We start from the raw sequence: 16393 nt of genomic DNA, 5'->3' as shown, positions 1-16393 counted from the left end.
CCACAAGCCTTCGGTGCCTAAGATGTATCCCTTTGTTGTGTGACAGATATTCTGTTGTGTGGTTGTATATCACAAAACAAATGTTAACACAGAAAACAGTTCGTTCCCATGGCCCTAAAATAGATACAATTGGAGCATATTTTATTTTATTGCCTACAATTTAATTACTGCTACAAAACATTCTATTTTATTCTACACCCTTGTGGTGAACTACTTGAATTGGCAGCTCACTTGATAAAAAATGTAACTTTAATTGAATCCCGCTCGCAACGTCGTTTCTCAGAAGTGGCTACAAAGTCTATCAAAAGGTAAATTAATAGTAACCAATGCAAGAAAAGTTAATAAAAGTAATGGATTTTTCCTGATAACTCAGGAGTGTTTGTAAGAACGTCACTGATATGAGCGAGCGTGACAATAGACAGAACGAGCCAGGAGAGGAGAGACGGAGCGATGGCAGATGTCCTCGGAGTAATCAGAAATGCAACGATTTCAAAACGGAAGAATATTTCCAATGGCTGCTGAACGAGACTGAATGAGGTGAGGAATCCAAGTCGAAACGCTGATAATTACCACCTCTGATTAGTCAGAGAGAGAGAGAGAGAGAGAGAGAGACGGAGAGAGAGAGAGAAGAGAGAGAGGAGAGAGAGGAGAGAGAAGAGAGAAAAGAGGAGAAGAGAGAGGAGGAGAGAAAGAGGAGAGAGACAGAGAGAGAGACAGAGAGAGAGAGAGAGAAAAAGAGAGGGAGAGAGAGAGGAGAGAGAAAAAGAGGGAGGAGAGAGAGACAGAGAGAGAGAGAAAGGAGGGGAGAGAGAGAGACAGAGAGAGATAGACAAGGAGGGGGAGAGAGAGATAGAAAAGGTGGGAGAGAGAGAGACAGAGAGAGATAGAAAAAGAGGGAGAGAGAGAGGGGGGGTTACTATGGTGCTGGTGTGCGACCAGGAAACTGAAGAGTAAGGTGTCAAACGCAGAGACACACACTGAACATATGTCATGGAACTAAGTCTTCTCTTGGTTTACACAATTACCTCATGTTCTAATGAACAGTAACCTCCATGAACACACAGGGATAACTTTCACTTATCTAGCGTGGGTTCACTTCCCCCAATTACCTGCAGGTATGCTAATATGATAATGAATTGTTAGCGTCATTATATTTCTCTGAAGCGGCGTGCCCAAGGTCAAAGCAAACAGCTCGGTTGATCGGCCAGACCGTGAAAAATAAATTAATCTGCTGTTTAATCTAATAATGAGGCAGAGCATCAGGCTTCTCCTCTCATTAACACAAGTGTAATTGCATTTGAGGAGGCACACACGCCAACGTACACACAGGCAAAGATCAATTCATTACAGGTGGAAAAGGGGAAATAGCAGTACTGAAACAGAAAACACAAAAAAAAACACAGGATTACCTGATAATTGACATTCTGTGTGACTGTGTGTGTGTGTGTGCGATATCTTTAACCATGAAGCCCTTCTCATTAGCATGGTAATAGTGAAACAGCAGGGTGTTGTATTAGGATTCGTCTCATTACACTTTCAGGAGATTTAAAGTTTACTTTGAAAGTTACAAAAACACTCAGACCTGTAGTTAAAGGAAAGTTTCCGAAAAGTTGCATGCCATTCGTAAAAAAACAAAAAAACACTTCAATAATAATAACTTTCATTTCTAAATATAAAAACTGCTTCTACAGAGTACTTACTTTCCTTGGCATTCAGCTAATGTATGTACTTATTCCACCTTAATTTAGCCAGGTGTTCACAGCCTGCTTGATACTTTGCGAGACATTAGTAGAAAAATGTTTTACAAAAAAATGGAAAACCTGATTTCCACACCGTAGCTTGCATTCATTCACCCGCACGCACAGGTAAACGTTGGCCATTTTATGAAGCCTACTCACCCCAGTAAGATGGATGACTCCCAGTGATGTCACAGAACAGCCCATGAAGCCCACAAACTGCAGCTCGGGACAGTGCTCGGCAAACGCCCTCACCGACTTATCAGTCACCTGACAGAGGAGAGAGGGAGGGGAAGGGTTAACATTTCAACGTGCCGGAGCTTTTTCAAAGAGAAAGTCGACCAAAACATTTGGAAGCATTTGGGAGTTACCCTCGCGCACCAGCTGTGTGTCTGACAACACTAATGTCGGTGTGCCTAGAAGCCTGACACGAATAGTTAGTACTGTATCTAGTAAGTATTTCTGTCTCTGCTTTTTCAACAGAAACATACTTTTTTTTAAATAATTAATTTAGAGGTCAAAACCTGGTGTCCTGGTCTTTTGTGTGTGATTAGCTCCATTCTATATTTAATGCCCATCAGATATTCTGTCACTGCACTCTCCCTATCACTGTGTCAACATTCAATGCCTCTCCTTCCCTTTGAAGTTGACTTGAATTGCTGGAAGAGAGAGGAGAGGGAACGAACGAAGGAATAAAAAGAAAAGGGGGAGCGGTTGAAGGACTGGGACAGGCAGTTGGTTCGGGGCGCAGAGCTATGATGGATTAGTCCGTCTCCATCCTTTCACAGAGGAGGAAACGCAAACAGCTCGTTATGGATTGATGATCAATACGCAGGGTGAACATTGTCCCGGTCCCTCTCACTATATCAATATGGATTCCACACAAATTCTTCAGAGAGCGGCATTGACGAAAATGAGAGCATTTTTTTCCTTTGCTAAGCAGGGTGTATCTGCTCTCTGAAAGATGGGAACGATAGCTTGCATTCATTTCCACGCCGTAAGTTATATTCTTTCACCCACACACACGGGTAAACGTTGGCCATTTTATGAAGTTGCATGCTAATATATATATCAAACACAGAGTGGGNGGGGGGGGGCAAGAAGAGTGAGAGAGAGAGAGAGATTACTGTCCGTTTCTCCACTGACATCAAACTGAGAACACACAAAGAAAGCAAACAACAAAAAAACAGCTCTCTGTATTCAGTTGGCTTGTTGACTCTCCCTGTTCCCCTCTCATTTAAATCCCAGAACACACAACATTTTGGTCAATATAAAGATGAAAGAAGAGGAGAACACTAGGGTGAAAAAGGGGGATAAAGGGAGGATAGGAAAAGAAACCGTATCACTCCAGTAGGTCCTGCATGAACTCCACAGAGACCGAARAAAGAAGACGGGAGGCGGAGGCACGGGACTGCAGACTTACAGATCCATATTATCCCACACTAGGTTGCAAGACAAACTAAAGTATACAGCAAAGGCTGGGCTAAAGCAGTGCCATGGAAACAATGTGAGTGTTCGATTTTACTATCCTTGTGGGGACCAGAAGTCCTTGCCAGTCCCCACAAGAGAAAATGCTATTTTAGGGATCAGGTTTAGGGTTAAGGTTATAATTAGGGTTAGGTTTTGTGGTTAAGGTTAAGGAAAATGGGATTTTGAATGGGAATCAATTGTTTGGTCCCCAGAAAGATAGTAAAACAAACATGTGTGTGTGTGTGTGTGTGTGTGTGTTTGTTTTGGGGTTTAGCCCTGGTTGAGCGCTTCTCAGATTACATATAGTGCTGACATTGCTAATAACACAAAATACCAATATCCTTGTTCATTTAATAAAGCCAGACATGCCCTTTGAAATGGGATGTTTTCCATATAAATCAACGAGCTGCTTTGATGTTTATGAGAGAGCATTACGAGGAGGGGAAACGTGAGAGGAGGAACCCATGGGGTTCTGGTATACTGTTCTACAAAAGACTGCACACACATCACACACACACAAACGCACAAAGTCACACACACACACACGTTCCCAGCTTCCCCACTGTGTTCACACTGAAAAGATGCATCGTCTCAGAGACTATTGTGATGCACCCCATGAATCATGTTCATAATGAAAGATAAAAGAATGCACATCATTTCCACTGTCCCAGATGAGACCGGGTTTGGACTGGCCACTGAGCATGGCAAACAGCCTTAGTGTCAGATCTGAATGCGAAATCGGTCATTTGTCCAGCATGCCGTTACCAGCTKGGTTGAAGATCTTGGAAACACAAAACTTCCCTGTTTAAGAAGGTTTGAATAAATGTTGTCGCCCTACTGAACATGATCCGGAAGGTGGCCTTGCAGGAACACTGGTTGTCTTTACTACTCCAGGGTCAACAGCATTTTAAACGGCTATAGGTGGGAAGCAAATTAAGATTACGGTCTGTGAGAACCTCATCAGTGAAACCGGTGACACACACACAATTTTGCAAACGCACACAAACACTGAAAAGTCTCTCTCAAACACACCCCTTTCTCTTAGAAACAAACACACAATTTAAATATGTTTTATTGTTACATACAGTACACGCAAAATGTGTTTTTTYCCCAGCTTGCGTATTTGACCCGCTAGGCTACCTGCCGCCCATTTCAAAGCAAAGACTCTTTCTAATCACATCCGATATGATCAAAGCAAACAGTCACACAGACACACATACTGCTATTGACCTCTGTACTAAACAACTGCTGATCAGAGACTCTCCCATGTTAAATCAGTCCGATTCTGACGTCTCTTAAACATCATGCGACGCAGCTATGTCAAAGGGGGACCACCTCAGACTGTCCTGCCTGCTTTATCCTCGTCTGTCTGGCTCTCTATCCAGAAACAACATTGATTGGCCAGCGTGTCCCCTCACCTAGTTCCCAGGTCGAAATCCGTCTTAATTAGAGAAAGCAGGAAAAACATATTTCTTCTCTCTTCACTCCGGTCTTTAGGCCAAAGACTCGGTCGCATTTTCCATACTTTTGTCCCATTTTTCTCTCCGTCGCCTTTTTGTTATCTTAAAGGTTATCAGGGCGAGGGAGAGGAAGATGGAACGCCAAGGAGAGCGAGAGACAGAGAGGAGGAGGAGGAMTAGAGAGGAGGCTCATCAGTCTCTGCTTTGCTCAGCCAACATGCCATCCATTACTCCTGCTCAGACTGAAGTTACCCACACATGATTGTCTTGCCTCAACAAAGTCCTCAAATGAAGCCAAATGTGAAGCTATATTCATCTCTTCTATTTCAAAATTGGGTTTGTATAGAAACGCTCCCACAGATGAAAAGGACATACMGCTCATAGAAATCCATTCCAAAGCAATGATCTGAACGGAAGTCGGAGTTGGCCAGTGATACACTATATATACACAAAGGTATGTGGACACCCCTTCAAATTAGTGGATTCGGCTATTTTAGCCACACCCGTTGCTGTGGCCCACCAATCTCCATAGAGAAACAATGGCAGTAGAATGGCCTTACTGAAGAGCTCAATGACTCCACGTGGCACCGCATAGGATGCCACCTTTCCAACAAGTCAGTTGGTCAAATKTATGCCCTGCTAGAGCTGCCCCGGTCAACTATAAGTGCTGTTATTGTGAAGTGGAAATGTCTAGGAGCACCAACAGCTCAGCCGCAAAGTGGTAGGCCACACGAGCTCACAAAACGGGGYCGTGTGTAAAAATCGCCTGTCCTCAGTTGCAACACCCACTACCAAGGCCTCTGGAAGCACWAGAACTGTTCCTCGGGAGCTTCATGAAATGGGTTTCAATAGCTGCGCAGCCGCAAACGAGCCTAGAATCACCATGCGCAATGCCAAGTCTCGGCTGGATGGAGCGGCGTGAAGCTCGCCGCCATTGGACTCTGGAGCAGTGGAAAAGCGTTCACTGGAGTGATGAATCACACTTCACCATCTGGCAGTCCGATGGACKAATCTGGGTTTGGGAGAACGCTACCTGCCTCAGTGCATAGTGCCAACTGTAAAGTTTGGTGGATGAGGAATAATGGTCTGGGGCTGTTTTTCATGGTTTGGGCCAGGCCCCTTAGTTCCAGGGAAGTCTTAACGCTACAACATACAATGACATTCCAGTCAATTCTGTGCTTCTAACTTTGTGGCAACAGTTTGTGGAAGGCCCTTTCCTGTTCCAGYATGACAATGCCCCTGTGCACAAAGCGAGGTCCATACAGAAATGGTTTGTCGAGATCGGGGTGGAAGAACTTGACTGGCCTGCACAGAGCCCTGACCTCAACCCCATCGGGCACCTTTGGGGTGAATTGGAACGCAGACCGCGAGCCAGGCCTAATCGCSCAATATCTGAGCCCAATCTCACGAATGCCCGTGGCTGAATTGAAGCAAGTCCCCGCAGCAATGTTCCAACATCTAGTGGAAAGCCTTCCCAGAAGAGTGGAGGCTGTTATAGCGGCAAAGGGGGGACCAAATCCATATTAATGCCAATGATCTTGGAATGAGATGTTCGACGAGCAGGTATCCACATACTTTTGGTCATGTAGTGTACGTTGCAATCCATTTGAAATAGAATATAATAAAATATATAAATATAATATAGTTCTGTGCTCCGTACGCGGAAGGAGAGGGAATGAGACCGAGTGCGAGAGAAAGATGGAGGTTTTTCCTACTGTACGTTTTCAGATCGGTGCAGATGAGGAAGAGGTGATCAGTTTAGACTATCGAGATGCACCCAAAATCTTTTTCTGTATTTTTCTATTGGAAAGTACTCTGCATCCAGGCGGGACATGATTTGCACAGCTGGCATATGAAGCAGGTTGGCCTGAAAGCAAACCTTCACTCTGCCAATAGACCATCAGGAAAACATTTTCAGTTTGAGTACCAACAGAATCAAAACCAACATACTGACATGATTCCTAAATGACTGCCGTCTGGACCAAGGCAAACAAATCATGGACTGGCCATATTCAAACTGTCCATCAGAGCTGTGTGTGTGTGTGTGTGTGTTAACTCATAACAGGTGAGTGGGGAGACAGAGAGAGGAGAATCCTATCCCACCAGAGCGTAACAGGGCAGGATGGGCACGGTTTCATACGAACTGTACCGTCCGTTAAAGTGGTGTGTGTATGTGTGCGTGCAAAACACTAGGGAACAGCATCTCTGCACCCTTCACTCCTCTTCATGCTCACCCCATTCCTCAGACTCTCACTCGGGTCTTGATTTAAAAAGATGAAAAGAGGAGTGCAGAAGGAGTGCCTAGCTCACAGAGGTCTGAAAGCCTTTTAGGAGGGGATCTGGTTTTTAATGGCCTCATTCAGAGTCTGAAGGGTTCAGTTTTGTTCCAGTCAGTCCCTGAGCTAGGTTTGGGAAGGAGGTTGCCATTTAGCCAACTGCAGGGGGTGTCGTTGAGAAAATGCTGGGCTAAGCAGACTCCTAGTCTAAAGTGGGTATTTAAAAACCTGTCGATGGCAGCTCACACAGAGCCTCATGAAGTATTGAACAGGTGCTCCCGCATTATCCACATGCACGCAACATCGAATCCGGTCGTGTGTGCATGTCAGTCCTTTAAAAGTCAAACGACACGACTGCTTCCCTTCTCCCGCCGCGCCCGTCAGAAACCCAACTAAACCCGCAGGACAAGAGCGGGAAACCCGCTATAGTTGAACCAATTGAAACCCAGCCGGTCTACATCGGTCCATTTATTAAGAGGGTTTTATTAAAGCACTCCAAGCAGCTTCGGGGCTTCCTGATAACGCTCGTAAACTGACACAGAAGCCAAATGTTGAAGTGGGATGATTCTCATCAAAGCTATTTTTTTCCCAGAGCAATCATTTCAACTCATAAACACTCTCCTAGGATGGATATCTCCTTGTTTATAGTGGTGATGATGGCTTCATGAAGGAGCAGTTACACACAAAAGAGAAGAGAACTCACATGGACACTTAGTATTGATTTGAAAAGACGGAGGTGGCGAAAAGGTAAATGAACACTTCCCTATTGTAAGTAAATAGAGTCAATGCAAGCTAGGTCCAACGTAAACGATCTACAATACAGTAATACAAAACACATACACACAGTACGCCACATGATTCGCACATAGCCTGCAGTGTAGATTTAAATTGCATATTTGTTTTTTTGTAAACACTGTGGAATCCAAAAGGCTACATTTCGTAGAATATATGAACATAGTTTAGCCAGCACACACAGCTCCTGATGAACTGTGAAGTTGTTTGCTGACATTGGCCTGTCTAGAGTATTGCCCCCGTCACTCAAACACAACTTCATCCCAACACTGAACTTTACAACGCTGGTAGAACTCTTTGTTTACTGTGAAAATGTTCAAACKTCAACTGCCACTTGAGCTCTGCTAACCCCTCTCAGGGAGGCCTAGGTGTGAACCACACTAAACGTCACAACATGTCTGTGTGTCCCTCTCGGAAAAATGGCAGGGTCCCCTGTGTGGGTGCTCTGACAGGCCACCTAGCAACCCCTCATCTAYCCAGCAAGGAAATCTTTCCCTGTTGATGGCTGTGCATGTGTGTTTGTGTGTGTGTGTGACCTGCCAACGTGGGTAGCTGTACGTGATGACACAACTAATCCTCTGACCACTTGACTACCCACGATGCCCCACTGTGGACTGGTGGCGTTCAAGGGCTATGGGTAAACACGAGGGCCGTGTTTATTTCCCTCGTTCTCCTCTTCCTCGCTTTCCCTCTCCATGACTGTTATTTCTCGACCGTTTCAGTTTCTTTGTTTCCCTTCTCTGTACTCTGTCTGTCTCTCTTGTCCGTCTCTGTGCACAAAGGTAACTAACTTTAAGAGGCAGCAGAGCAGGGGGAGAAGGAAGGCTGGCGTTGTGTTGTGTTGTAAACAGACCAGGGGGACCCCAGGCCCCTGTCTGACAGAAAGGTCACACCTTTCACACACCAGGAACAAACACAAACAGTTCACTGAAGAGGCAGCRGAGCGAAGCGAACTTTGCTTTGAGCACTTTGACTCACCCGCAGTTTGCTACTGCTACTGGCACTTCTTTAACTGGAACCCAACGAACCCATAAAGGACTTCGGTCAAACCTGAGTAACAACAGAAAAAGTAAGCTAGACCCTCATTTGAAAAAAGTTTTTTCTCGACRTCCATTTATCACAGAGCATAAAAATGTAGATCATTCTATCAAATCAAAAATGAAGGCAGGGTTGGGAGCACGGTGCCTTCTACAACTGTCTGGAAAAGTTGAAATTCAGCCCAAGATCAATATTTCAACTTTAGACCCTAGTCAATTTCCAAACGTAAAAATCTATAAGATAGCTTCCCCATCTCTCCCTCTTACACAACTGGAGATCAACTACCGTCCACTTTGGAACATCGACTCWGGACATGAAGACAGCTTCTTGCACTTCTTGTAGCTGGGAACAAAGTCACACGGAGGGAGATCTGACAATAGACTATTCTCACACACACACACTCCCATCTCCCTCTATCAATGTCAACAACCCTGATGCTACCAGCGTTAGCTAGAATCTGCATGGGCGATCATCGCTACGGTGATTGATCCCGTGATTCCCTGTGGAGCGTGAATCACAAAGCAAAAATTGCCTGTCATTTGCATGACGCCCTCAGCACTTACTTTCCTCGGAGACTGTGTGTGTGTGCATGTGTACTGTAAGTGTGCGGGAGTGTTCGGTAGAGACACAGCATGCGCACACACACACACACACACACACACACACACACACACACACACACACACACACACACACACACACACACACACACACACACACACAAAATCATGGCTTAGAGATGAGTATGAGTAGTTCTTGTAGGCCTATCCCTGAGGATCAATAGTGCTTTGTACAGTGTCAAACAGAGGGATATCAAACGCTACTTTGGAGGAAAACCAGCCATTGTATCCCTTATCACAAAGCAGGCTATCATCTCACCACACTGGAGAGAAGCACAATCAATGGCGTGCTGTAGTTACCCTGCATAGACATCCATTGAAATCCATGACATCTTACCATCCAACTGCTTAAAATGGGCACAACCAGCCCTCGCCTCTCCATTGTAGTCTACTGTGATGTGCATGTGGATTGTCTGGTGAGTGTTCTGGCMCAAAAGCTCAGGTGTGCATCAGCAGGTAGCTGCTATAAAATTGGCGGTGCATGGACTATGGAGTGATCAGTCCCAATTAACATTATTCACGTCGCGTGTTGGAACGCATTATATTTCCGACCCTCAAAGCTATTTTCCCTGCGCCAACCAACGCATGTTGACACGGAGGGTTGAGTCGAAGAGGATTCTCTGATCCTAGGTCTGCCTTTTATAAATAGACCACATATAGAAGTTTCCCCAATGTCAAAGTATAGTCCTCGCTAAACCTCTATATTGGATTGTTCTGTTGACAAGCCTTCCGAATTTACTCCTCCTCTCCACACGAATAGCATGTGTGTGTGTACTTTATGAGCCTTCAGAGAGAGAGAGAGAGAGAGAGAGAGCCACCTCCATTCTCTGTCGACTTGAGCAGTGTTTATGGACAAAGAGCTGGCTGGAACACAGAGCTCTTTAACAACCAACGGGAGATCAAACTGAAAGAGTTGACTTCACAGTCGGCAGAGACAAGCCTCCTGTTACTCCAATGTTGTATTTCTTTGAGAGGATATTGATCGTGTTGGTGTTGATTAGAAAGGCAGGTCTTTGATGTTAATCTTGGAACTATTACAGGTCTGGGTAACTGTAGACACGGCTAAGACTCTGTATAGCACAGTTAAGCTTTGGGGGGGGGGGGGCGTAAACCAATGGAAAATGATGCCATGGCCCATGAAAAACCCATTTAATCTTGGGTGTGTGGGTGTGTTCCCCTTTATCATCTACATAAAATGACAGTCAGTCGAAACATCTAACTTTTATGTTTCCAACACACACACAAAATGGTGCAACCTTCCAAATACAATATTTATATATACATAAACTACTAGTCAAAAGTTTGGGGTCACTTAGAAATGTCCTCGTTTCTGAAAGAAAAACATTTTTTTTTTGTCCATTAAAATAACATAAAATTGATCAGAAATAAAGTGTAGACACTGCTAATGTTGTAAATGAATGTTGTAGCTGGAAAAGGCAGATTTTTAATGGAATAACTACATAAGTGTACAGAGGCCCATTATCAGCAACCATCACTCCTGTGTTCCAATGGCACATTGTKTTAGCTAATCCAAGTCAAATCAAATCAAATTTGGTTGGTCACATACACATGGTTAGCAGATGTTAATGTCAGTGTAGCGAAATGCTTGTGCTTCTAGTTCCGACCGGGCAGTAATATCTAACAAGTAATCTAACAATTTCACAACAACTACCTTATACACACAAATGTAAAGGAATGAATAAGAATATATACATATAAATACATGGATGAGTGATGGCCGTGCGGCATAGGCAAGATGCAGTAGATGGTATAGAGGACAGTATATACATATGAGATGAGTAATGTAGGGTATGTAAAMATTATATAAAGTGGCGTTATTTAAAGTGACACATTTATTACATCCAATTTTTTGTTATTAAAGTGGCTAGAGATTTGAGTCAGTATGTTGGGCAGCAGCCACTCAATGTTAGTGATGGCTGTTTATTAACAGTCTGATGGCCTTGAGATAGAAGCTGTTTTTCAGTCTCTGGGTCCCAGCTTTGATGCACCTGTACTGACCTCGCCTTCTGGATGATAGCGGGGTGAACAGCCAGTGGCTCGGGTGGTTGTTGTCCTTGATGATCTTTTTGGGTTACCACAGCTGAAAACTGATGTGCTAATTAAAGAAGCAATAAAACAGGTCTTCTTCAGACTAGTTGAGTATCTGCACCTGTACACCTGTACTGCACCTGTACATAAGCCATCTGTAAACAGCCCATCTATCTACCTACCTCATCCCCATACTGTWTTTATTTATTTATCTTACTCCTTTGCASCCCAGTATCTCTACTTGCACATTCATCTCCTGCACATCTACCATTCCAGTGTTTAATTGCTATATTGTAATTACTTCGCCACCATGGCCTATTTATTGCCTTAACTTACCTAATTTGCACTCACTGTATATAGACTTTTTGTTTTCTTTTGTTCTACTGTATTATTGACTCTATGTTTTGTTTATTCCATGTGTAACTCTGTGTTGTTGTATGTGTCGAAGTGCTATGCTTTATCTTGGCCAGGTCGCAGTTGCAAATGAGAACTTGTTCTCAACTAGCCTACCTGGTTAAATAAAGGTGAAAAAAAATAAAAATACATCTGGAGCATCAGCATTTGTGGGTTCGATTACACGCTCAAAATGGCTATAAACAAAGAACTTTCTTCTGAAACTCGTCAGTCTATTCTTGTTCTGAGAAATGAAGGATATTCCATGCGAGAAATTGCCAAGACTTCCTCTGTCCAGTGTCTGTGTTCTTTTGCCCATCTTTTATTTTTATTGGCCAGTCTKAGATATGGCTTTTTCTTTGCTCTGGCTGGGCCACTCAAGGACATTCAGAGACTTGTCACGAAGYCACTCCTGCGTTGTCTTGGCTGTGTGCTTAGGGTCGTTGTCCTGTTGAAAGGTAAACATTCACCCCAGTCTGAGGTCCTGAGCGCTCTGGAGCAGGTTTTCATCAAGGATCTCTCTGTACTTTGACTCGTTCATCTTTCCCTCAATCCTGACTAGTCTCCCAGTCCCTGCCGCTGAAAAACATCCCACAGCATGATGCTGCTACCCTCATGCTTAACCGTAGGGATGGTGCCATGTTTCCTCCAGACTTSACGCTTGGTATTCAGGCCAAAGAGTTCAATCTTGGTTTCATCAAACCAGGGAATCTTGTTTCTCATGGTCTGAGAGTCTGTAGATGCCTTTTGGCAAACTCCAAGCAGGCCATCATGTGCCTTTTACAGAGGACAGGCTTCCGTCTGTCCACTCTACCATAAAGGCCTGATCGGTGGAGTGCTGCATAGATGGTTGTTCTTCTGGAAGGTTCTCCCATCTCCACAGAGGAACTCTGAAGCTCTGTCAGAGTGACCATCGGGTTCCTGGTCACCTCTCAGACCAAGGCCCATCTCCCCCGATTGCTCAGTTTGGCAGGGCGGCCAGCTCGAGGAAGAGTCTTGGTGGTTCCAAACTTCGGAGGCCACTGTGCTCTTGGGGACCTTCAATGCTGCAGAACTATTTTGGTACCCTACCCSAGATCTGTGCCTCGACACARTCCTGTCTCTGAGCTCTACGGACAATTCYTTCGRCCTCAYGGCTTGGTTTTTGCTCTGACATGCACTGTCAACTGTGGGACCTCATATAGACAGCTGTGTGCCTTTCCAAATGATGTCCAGTCAACTTAATTTACCACAGGTGGACTCCAATCTGTAGAAACATCTCAAGGATGATCAATGAAAACAGCATGCACCTGAACWCAATTTTGATTCTCATAGCAAAGGTTCTGAATACTTATGTAAATAAGGTATTTCAGTTTGCAAAAATGTATAAAAACCTGTTTTCGCTTTGTCGTTATGGGGTGTTGTGTGTAGATTGATGAGGAAAACAATTAATTTAATCCACTTTAGAATAAGGCTGTAAAGTAACAAAATGTGGAAAAAGTCAAGAGGTCTGAATACTTTCCAAATGCACTGTATGTATATATGTATGTATGTACATACATAGGGTTGGTATACATACATATATATGTGTGTGTGTGTGTGTGTGTGTGTGTGTGTGTGTGTGTGTGTGTGTGTGTGTGTGTGTGTGTGTGTGTGTGTGTGTGTGTGTGAGTGTGTGTGTGTGTGTGTGTGTGTGTGTGTTATACACACAGACAAAAGTTTGGACACACCTACTCATTCATTGTTTTTCATGTAGTAACCAAAGAAGTTTTAAACAAATCAAAATATATTTTATATTTCAGATTTTCAAAGTAGCCACCCTTTGCCTTGATGACAGTTTTGCACACTCTTGGCATTCTCTCAACCAGCTTCATGAGGTAGTCACCTGGAATGCATTTCAAATAACACGTGTGCCTTGTTAATTTGTGGAATGTCTTTCCTTCTTAATGCGTTTCAGCCAATCAGTTGTGTTGTGACAAGGTAGGGGTGGTATACAGATGATAGCCCTATTTGGTAAAAGACCAAGTCCATATTATGACAAGGACAGCTCAAATAAGCAAAGAGAAACGACAGTCCAATACTTTAAGACATGAAGGTCAGTCAACACGAAAAATTTCAAGAACTTTCAAAGTTTCTTCAAGTGAAGTCTCAAAAAAACATCAAGCTCTATGGCTCTCATGAGGACCGCCACAGGAACGTTACATCTGCTGCMGAGGATAAGTTCATTAGAGTTACCAGCCTCAGAAATTGCAGCCCAAATAAATGCTTCAAAATTCAAGTAACAGACACATCTCAACATCAACTGTTCAGAGGAGACTGTGTGCATCAGGCCTTCATGGTCAAATTGATGCAAAGAAACCACTACTAAAGGACACCAATAAGAAGAAGAGACTTGCTTGGGCCAAGAAACACGAGCAATGGACATTAGACCAGTGGAAATCTGTCCTTTGGTCTGAAGAGTCCAAATTAGATTTTTGGTTCCAATCGCCGTGTCTTTGTGAGACGCAGAGTAGGTGAACGGATGATTTCCGCATGTGTGGTTCCCACCATGAAGGATGGAGGAGGTGTGATGGTGTTGGGGTGCTTTGCTGGTGACACTGTCTGTGATTTATTTAGAATTCAAGGCACTCTTAACCAGCATGGCTACCACATCATTCTGCAGCGATACGCCGTCCCATCTGGTTTGCGCTTAGGAGGACTAACATTAGATTTTCAACAGGACAATGACCCAATACACCTCCAGGCTGTGTACGAGCTATTTGACCATGAGAGAGAGTGATGGAGTGCTGCATCAGATGACCTGTCCTCCACAATCATCTGACCTCAACCCAATTGAGATTGTTTGGGATGAGTTGGACCACAGAGTGAAGGAAAAGCAGCCAACAAGTGCTCAGCATATGTGGGAACTCCTTCAAGACAGTTGGAAAAGCATTAATCATGAAGCTGGTTGAGAGAATACCAAGAGTGTGCACAGCTGTCATCAAGGCAAAGGGTGGCTACTTTGATATKAAATATTTTTTGATTTGTTTAACACTGTTTTGGTTACTACATGATTCCATAGGTGTTATTCAATAGTTTTGATGTCTTCACTATTATTCTACAATGTAGAAAATAGTGAAAATAAAGAAAAACCCTTGAATGAGTAGGTGTGTCCAAACTTTTGACCGGTACTGTATATATGCTAATACTAGATATTATCATAGAGCTTGGACTGAGCAAGTCTTGATTTAGGAGAAAATGTCCTCCGAGACGGGGGTCAATTTAYTGAGAGATTATATCCATTTACACATGGATTCTACAGAAACTTCCCCTCCTCCAGTGGACAGAACCTGTGGTCCAGCAGTACACGGTTTATGTTACGGAGGAGAGACAAAGTCCTACGCTCTAAACACGTAAGCTTAGATACATGTGAGCGTGTGTGATCCCCACTAGCAGTCTTTAGGRGTCCAGCCAGACCAGAACATAAATATTTCCTATCTCAATGCACTTTCAATTACCCAGGGTTACAGAGGGACTATTAACCTGGTAAACTACAACACACACACACACKGGATATTTACTAGATTTAGCCCCCTCCAAACACTTGCATTAAAACAGGTATTCCCAAACCCCCAGGGGTACACGTGCAAAAAATAAATTCCAGTCCATTTATATTYTCCAATGGGGCTATACATATGGGTGAGGTTGTTTTCTCGCCTGAGTAGCCCCGTTTTACTGCCAAAAATACAATTAAACCATCTAGTGTTCAGCGAAATAACAACACAATGTCAAATACAGTTAGCCTCGTCAAATCATTAACATCCAATCACATTAACCGTTACTCTCTCGCGGGAATTCCACTAACGGTCCGTATGTTGCCAAACGTAGCTGCTGCTCATTCCGTTGGCTCGAAAATTGATAAATGGTTMAAAAAAGTGTAAGGCCCGCGTCCATAGAGACACATACCAGCTCTACTGGTAGTACTGCTACTGCCAGCAGTACAACACCTGCACCTTTCGACGACGAGTTGTTCTGCTCCCACGAGCACATCCATTGCTAGCATCAGTAATTCTACATTTGTTGTTAGCCCAGCTAGTATGGACGCTGACAGTTGTGAATCTGATGCAGCCGAAGAGCTACTGCCCCCTTATCCGGGACAGCACCGAACAACAGACGGGGACGTTGGACCATCGAAGAGGCGCAAATATGATGAGAACTACATTGATTTGGGGTTCACTTATATTGGGAGTAGTGCCTTTCCTCAGCCACAGTGTGTTATATGTGCAAAAGTACTATCTCACAATTCGATGAAACCTTCACTCTTAAGCAGACATTTGGAAACAAAACATGCCAATTTGAAAAATAAGCCGCGGGACTTTTTGGAGGGAGAATTAAGACTAATTTCGAGTAGTAAGACATGTATTAAAGCAAAATATACCATTAATAAGAAGGGGCTAGAAGCATTTTATATGGTGAGTTGCCGAGTGGCTAGGACAGGCAAGCCCCATACTATTGTGAAGGACTGAATTATTCCTGCTGCCACGGATATGGCTGGGACAATGCTGGGGAAAAGGCCCCAAAAAACTATACAGACGATGCTT

General features: G+C 43.8%; 1 protein-coding gene across 1 annotated transcript in view; it reads right to left on the bottom strand.

The window, feature by feature from the left end:
* Nucleotides 1-16393, bottom strand: part of LOC111973998 (F-box and leucine-rich repeat protein 17) — a 358763-nt gene that overhangs the window by 260059 nt on the left and 82311 nt on the right. The window contains 1 exon segment of the mRNA XM_024001485.2: nucleotides 1899-2006. Coding sequence (XP_023857253.1) covers nucleotides 1899-2006 — 108 coding nt within the window.

This window comes from Salvelinus sp. IW2-2015, linkage group LG15, assembly GCF_002910315.2.
Source record: "Salvelinus sp. IW2-2015 linkage group LG15, ASM291031v2, whole genome shotgun sequence".
NCBI classification, from domain to species: Eukaryota; Metazoa; Chordata; class Actinopteri; order Salmoniformes; family Salmonidae; genus Salvelinus; species Salvelinus sp. IW2-2015.
The sequence above is the reverse complement of the archived record's forward strand: the minus strand, read 5'-3'. Positions and strand labels throughout refer to the sequence as shown.